The sequence below is a fragment of the Protobothrops mucrosquamatus genome, unplaced genomic scaffold, assembly GCF_001527695.2.
Source record: "Protobothrops mucrosquamatus isolate PMUCROS unplaced genomic scaffold, P.Mucros_1.0 scaffold695, whole genome shotgun sequence".
NCBI classification, from domain to species: Eukaryota; Metazoa; Chordata; class Lepidosauria; order Squamata; family Viperidae; genus Protobothrops; species Protobothrops mucrosquamatus.
The window spans coordinates 37,496-44,995 of NW_015386978.1; the positions used below are offsets into that span (position 1 = coordinate 37,496).

General features: G+C 39.5%; 1 protein-coding gene across 1 annotated transcript in view; it reads right to left on the minus strand.

Annotated features, from left to right (window-relative positions):
• Positions 1-7,500, minus strand: part of LOC107289416 (vomeronasal type-2 receptor 26-like) — an 11,350-nt gene that overhangs the window by 2,677 nt on the left and 1,173 nt on the right. The window contains exons 2-5 of the mRNA XM_015818174.1: positions 6,852-7,143; positions 4,910-5,785; positions 4,180-4,407; positions 558-684 (exon numbers count right to left, since the gene is read on the minus strand). Coding sequence (XP_015673660.1) covers positions 558-684; positions 4,180-4,407; positions 4,910-5,785; positions 6,852-7,143 — 1,523 coding nt within the window. The remainder of the gene's footprint in view (positions 1-557; positions 685-4,179; positions 4,408-4,909; positions 5,786-6,851; positions 7,144-7,500) is intronic.

Here is a 7,500-nt window from a genome sequence, read left to right on the forward strand (position 1 = left end):
ATCCATTTTAAAACTCTAAAGTTTTCTAGTACATATAAAAATTCTAGTACATCTTTTTTTAATTTCCTCTTAACATACATACTTTAAAATTAACTTTCAATAATAATATAAATCTTTATTCAACCTACATGAGCACTAAAGGGAAAAACTATTTAGATTTTCCTACATCACAATCCTCTTAGCCTATTGGAGTCCACTAGGTTTAGTAGCATTTCTGAGGAAGAGATTAGTATGCTACATTTTCTAAATGTCTGTCATCTAGTGGAAAAGAGAAATAGAAGCTTTAGATCCTGTAATATAGGCAGTGGCACAAGAGGATAGGAGAACAGGAAGGCTCCTATTTGATGATTACTTCTTTTATGTGAGGAACCCTATCATTTGAATGAGATTCAACCATAAGGATAGAGAGAGGGGCTATAGGACATCTGTTCTTTTTCCTGCATTGAGATGCATCAATAAAGCAAACAAATAATATTGAAGAGACTCTTGTTAACTGGGATACAGGCTATAGAAATGAACTTTCAGGCATAAGTCCAGTCAGTTACCATGAATCTTACCCATTTGTCTGGATATCATCTCTTCTGGACATGGAGCACAACCATAGCAGCAAAATTCCTGCCCTTCAATCTTGTTCTTTCTTTTCCCAAGAGGACAAGGCTCATTACATAACGAGGGAGGAGGTAGCTATCCTCAAATGAAGAAAGAGGTCAGTATTAATCTTTTGTTTTTGTTTAGTCTTACAGCCAATACATGTGACAGTCGATAGTCAGCTCTGCCATGAAGCAGACACAGACAGTTTAACCACAAAAAATGTTGCCAGATCCAGGAGTACAACTGATGTGTATTTCACTTTTTATTAGTTTAACTGAAGTTTAAGTAATGAAATACAACCCAGATTTATATCCAAATCTTGATTATTTTTGATATTCTTCCACTCACTCACAGACACACATAACTATGGTTTAGTGAGTTTATAATATTCCCCAGCAATTCCTTTCACCAAAAACTCAGAACTGTCACAATTAAGTCCAAGCAGGCCAAGATCAATCCACAAAGCAACGGCCTACTAATCCACAAAGCAACGGCCTACTAATCCACAAAGCAACTGAAAGTTGCTCAAACAAAATAACTTCACCAGGCAAAACTTAAATCCACACACAGAAGAACTCACATGGCAAGAAAAGTTCAAGGCACAATTCCAATCCAGAGCAAAGCACAAATCACAATGATCAAATAAACATCTAGAAAACTAACATGTTGTTCCCAGCAACGCCTCCATCTGTCTGCTGTGATAAATAGCCAGATTTTCGGTGCAGCCTATTAGGACCGGTGAGGTCTTCTCCTCTTGAGTAGTCTGGCTGACCTCTGCTTTTCTCTGCCCTGCATGTTCTCAGATCAGGTGCAGTTCCTTTTCCTTCTCTTCACTGGCTGTCTGCCACTGCAAACATTCCCCAGCTGAAGCCTCCTCCAAATCTCTTTTGGATGGCCATTCAGAGCCATCAATCAACCCTGTTCCTGATATGCCAGGAATGGGCTCAAACTCCCTTGAGCTACCATCTGAGGAGGAATCAGGAGAGTTTCCCAAGGGAGACATCACACCCACATTCAAGGTGCTGGTTAGTACCTATAAAGTCCTACATGGCATAAGACCTGGTTACATGATTCACTGCCTGTCTTCCATAGTTTCTGCTTGGCTGGTTCAAGCTGACAGGGTTGGCACACTCCTGGTTCCACCAATTAAACTATGCCATTTATTGGGACCCTGGAAGTGCATATTCCTATGGAATGAACCTCCTCCCAAATTCAAATGCCCCCCATCCTTTTACTATTTCAAAGATCCCTGAAGATATATGTTCACCCAGGCATTTGGCAAAGATGATTGATACTTCTTTCTTTTTTCTGTTCTCATTCAGGTCATTTTCTCATCCATCTTTGTTTTTTTGTGTTGTTATTGTGTCTTTGTATGGTTCCTTCTTTCTAAATACATTTAACAACTTGTAAACTGCCCAGAGTGACTGGCAGTTGAGTGGCAGTTGAGTATATTTGACCTAGTATGGGTGGATGCACAGTCAGTGAGATGTTTAGACTGAATTTGTCATTTCCATCCACCTATTGAGTCCATCTGAAGAACCTGGGACAGAGAGATGTTGTGATTTGATGGTGTTAAAGATATCCTCACGGGATGTCAGTCTTCCAAGTAAAGCTGCCTTTTGTAATTGAGTGATGGTCTTTTTGTCAATTCCAACCATAAGCCAGTTGCAAAAAACAGTTTTGCTTGGAACAGCTTACATTCTGCAACAACCTCAAACTGCAAGATTTCCTTACCCCAGGCCCTTGAGCAAGATTCAGTAGGTGAATAACATGCCAAATCTGGTACAAGCAACCATAATTTACTGGCAATTAATGGAACGACTCCAAACATCACCAGGATCTGACAGATTATCTCCCAGAGTCCTGAAGGAGCTGGCAGATGTTATCTCATGACCGTTGTACCATATCTTTCAAAATCCTGGAGCACGGGGAACTACCTGAGGACTGGAAAAGAGCTGATGTGGTTCCCATCTTCAAAAAAGGGAAAAAAACCCCAGACCCTGGAATCTATAGATCAGGGCTTTTCAACCAATGGTATGGGTACCACCTGTGGTACATTGACACCTGGCAGGTGGTACGCGACCATCCTAGAAAAGTGGTAGTGGGGGAGGGGAATGAGCTGAACCGGTGGCAGCACTGCACAAGCCTGAGCGAGAGATGGCTGGAGCTGCAGGGCTGTCAGGTTCAGTGGAAGCGCCAGGATCAGTGCTTCTTTGGGGCTGTCAGGGCTCAGTGGAAGCACCAGAATCAGTACCAGGGTCCAGCTGGAGCTCAGCGCTGATCCTGGTGCTTCTGCTGAGCCCAGAAAAAGCGCCAATCAGCTGGAATGTTGCAGCATCTCCAGGGTCTTGTGATTTACATTCAGATGCTTGGCAACTGATTCATATTTATGGCGGTCACAGTGTCCCAGGGTCATGTGAAGTGACCAAAACTTGCTGCAACCACCCAGCAGATGGAGGGAATAAAAACCAAACACCCCCACCCCACCCCCGCTGCCAATCCTCAACAGAAATGCTCACAACAATGAAAACCTCGGATAGGAGGAAGAGCGCCGCCGGGCGGGCAGGCAGGTGTCTTGCTCGGCTGAGGCTTGGGGGGCACTTTTTTCAGTACCATTGTAACATCGAACAGTCACTAAGCAAACTGTTGTAAGTCGAGGACTATCTGTACTTTATCACTTTTTTCCTTTTTTTTTTGGTCATCAAGTTTTTGACTGGTGGTACTCGGATATTGCCATATCCTAAAAGTGGTACAATGAGTGAAAAGGTTGAAAAGCCCTGCTATAGATCAATCAGCCTAACATCAACACCTGGGAAGATACTGGAAAAATAATCAAAATACAGATCTGTGAACATCTAGAAACAAATAACATTATAATTAGTAGCCAACATGGGTTTGTTAAAAACAGATAATGCCAAACTGATCTTATTTCATTCTTTGACAAAGGGACTAAATTAGTAGACCAGCAAAATGCTGTGGACATAGTATATTTAGATTTCAGTAAGGCATTTGACAAAGTAGATCACAACCTACTTCTTGGTAAGCTAGAAAAATGTGGGATAGACAGCATCACCACCAGATGGATTTGTAACTGGATGACAAACTATATTCAATGAGTATCTTTAATGGTACTAGAAGACCTCCAAGCCCTTTACAGCTTTGTTTTATTCTACTTTGAGGGTTTGAAGAGTGATGAATATGAGGTTGTTAATTGTTTATTTCACAGGAAGAAAAGAAGTCTTTTCCTCTGCCAGGATTAATTATTTCATTGAAATTTGACTATATATGAATTCTTTCTTGGGAATGAAGGTTTAGATATCAATACTTCCTTCAGCTGGGCAGGCCCACATCTGGGCATGGAATTGTAGTTCTACTATTCCGCGAGAGTAAATTTCATTGTACATGAGGGAAACTCTAAAGAATTAGAATATCCATCAATATTTTTTTTTGTTTTTGTACATCTTCGACAGAGATGCAGTGCAATGTAATTGGATACTAAAACTAGTGCTATCTATGGGCTAAAGGAAAGGCTACATTTGTGCAAAGTAGTATATATGAAATTGGGTCTTTTGGTCAATGTTATGGTACCTGAGTGAATTCACGATGCCACTGAATTTTGTCTGGATGTATGCAGAAGGTTTCTTCTGGAGGAGCTCGTGGATCCATTTCTCCAACAAGTATGTTGATATATGAGTTGTTTGGGAAAGTAACCAAATTTACAATGTCAAATCCAGCCTCTAGGACTCCTTCTTCATTTAATTTAATTTCATCTCCAGCATTGTTGTTGAAGGAAATTCTCTGCAGAAATGAGTGGAGCTTGCAGAAGAAAAAGGATAAGGATTACAAAGAAAAAGATATGTTTCCTAAATGGCCTCACGCAATACTTGCTTTTAAATTTGGAGTGTTTCTTTCCCCCAAAATAAGAAAGTATGGAGGACTGAAACAGTCTAATTGTTATTATTGGACCATAATCCATGTTGGATACTAAAATCTCTTGGTACTCAGTGAATTTGTTTGCTGACACTTCTGTAAGATAGTTTGAAAAGTGTAAGAAGAAACAATAGGAAAAAAATATAGTACAGAGAATTAGTAATGAAGAAGAGGTTTAAAGATCAGTTGAGTTGGTGTGGAAAAAAAGGAAAAGCTGAAATGTGCAGGCAAAGGACAATACCTTCAGTGGGTCAATATTTGTAATGTGTGAACATCTATTATCTTTAGATAGCTGTCTTACAATGATCTGTTGACTCTTTTAATTTTGGCACTCTGTTGTAACCATGAAGAATCTTTTAAAAGAGAACTGGGAAAGAGGAAATCTTACCTGCCAGGCTTCTACAATCTTGGATCGCACTTGATCCCTGCCCTTTTGTATGTTCTGATGTGTCCTAATTGTGTGAGCAGCTTGTAAGGCTTGAGCCACAGCATAGACAGCATTGTAGATACTGTAACTATGGCTAAGCATGCTGGTTTCAAAGAAGGGTGCAAGAAGGTTCTCCAATCTTTCTTCTCCAGTACAGTCCCCTTCTTCAGGAGCATCTTTATTTGGTATGGAGCAGCTAAAAGCTTGGCTCCAAAAATCTCTGATGAAGCCATCTTGATTTGCCCCAGAAGGGGTGACAGACTGTATAAATTGTTGGAAACCTGGAAGTTTCTTTTTGTTAATTGAGAAGGAAATGGCCCCATGGAACATTTGCAAATCAAGCTCCCTTTGGAAGGTATGTAATGTGAAATCATTTTGTGCCATTGTGATCCACACTTTTCTTGCAGAATGTTTCTGTGAAGACTCAAGAGTAGTTGAAAGAAAAATTGGGGTCAATAGTAGAGTAGAGGCCAGCCACATAAAGACTATGTTTTCTCCATGTATAATAACTACATTTGCTGTTTTCTCTGTGAACAAAGTAATGTGCCTCACACATCGTTCAACCAAGTCTAATCCTTCATAAAAATGGAAATTTCTGTCAACCCTTTCTGTGAACTCAGAGCAGATTTTATTTTCCGAGAGCATGGGTTCCATAATTTGTATGAAATGTTCTCCATGTTTGTCATCTACAATGACAAATCCTACCCATTTCCATCCAAAGTACAGGAGGAGCTGAATTAAACCATCGTATTGGAGAGCTTCATCGGGGGCCATGCGATAAAAAGGGGGGAAACGTGATTCAACCGTCGCTACCAATTGAAATGAGCCATATGAAATCTAAAAGAAAGAAAGAGGGAATAAGAGAAACAGAGAATGATAGAGAAAGAGAAATTATGGATGTATGCATTTTATTTCTATTGATTTAAACCACTTTATTTTTCAAAATATGGTTGTTTAATACATAGATTTGGTGTAGAGATCTGTCTGTCTATTTCTCTCTCTCTCTCTCTCTCTCTCTCTCTCTCTCTCTCTCTCTCTCTCTCTCTCTCTCTCTCTCTCTCTCTCTCTCTCTCTCTCTCTCTCTCTCATACACACACACACACACACACACACACACAAACACACATATCTATCTATCTATTGTATCTCAGACCTTTTTCTTCTGGCTAATCTAATCAAGGTTTTTAATTCATCCTCGGTCAACATTTCTTCCATATGTTGTCCTCCACATTTTTAAATATTAAACCAATATGCTTGTGTACATTATGCTTAAAGTATACAAATTGAAATGTCTGTCTGTCTGTCTGTCTGCCTGCCTGCCTGCCTGCCTGCCTGCCTGCCTGCCTGCCTGCCTGCCTGTCTGTCTGTCTGTCTATCTGTCTATCTGTCTATCTATCTATCTATCTATCTATCTATCTATCTATCTATCTATCTATCTATCTATCTATCTATCTATCTATCTATCTATCTATCTATCTATCTATCTATCTCAGCCCTTTTCCTTGTAGCTAACTTAATCAAATGTTTGAATTCATTTTAGGTCAACACATTCCATATGTTGTCCTCCATATTTTTAAATATTAAACCAATATGATTGTGTACATTATGCTTAAAATATACAAATTGAAATCAGTGAGGCACTTAATGGTAGCCAGAATAATCATGAAGATTCAAACAAATATGCTCTAAAAATGTTTAAGTGTGGATTCAATTTACAACTTCTGAAAGCAGCCATATACTGAAATTAAACTTAAATTCTATATCTTACACTGTTTTTAATTCATATCCACATCTTTTTACTGGTAAACCATTACATTGCTCCTTGATGGGAAAATCAAGAGATGATAATCTGTGCCATTGTATTAATTCCACAATTCCACTCATCCTAATCTATGGATCAAACCTGTGGAATCTTGAAAAGCTGAAAAAGTTCTGCCATGCGTATGGACGTTTCAGGGCTCATCCCTCCAATGATTCCCATTATTTTCTTTTGAGTCCCACAAATATAGTTGGGGACAATTTTATGCAACTTAAAAAGCAGGTCCAGAGCGGTACGATAGGTCATTAGTGCATCAGAGTAGCTGTCATAGATGTAGAATCCAAGGGTGATGTTGGGCAATATGTGAGGATCCTTGTTGATCTCTTTCACGGCAAACACTAAAGCCAAGAGGTGTTGGTAGAACTTTGTTATCACACTGTAAATAAAGTGACTTGTTTTAAAACAGAATTTTATTGTGCATTATGTTACTAGAACAGAACAGAAAAGAATAGAACAGAATAAGAGTTGGAAGAGACCTTGGAGGTCTTCTAATCCAACTCCCTGCTTAGGCAGGAAACCCTATACTATTTCAGAGAAATGGTTGTCCAATCTCTTCTTAAAAACTTCCAGTGTTGGAGCACCCACAACTTCTGGAAGCAAGCTGTTCCACTGACTAATTGTTGTCACTTTCAGGAAATGTCTCCATAGTTCTAGGTTGCTTCTCTCCTTGATGAGTTTCCATCCATTGTTTCTTGTCCTGCCTTCTGGTCTTTGGAGAATAGGTTGACTCCTT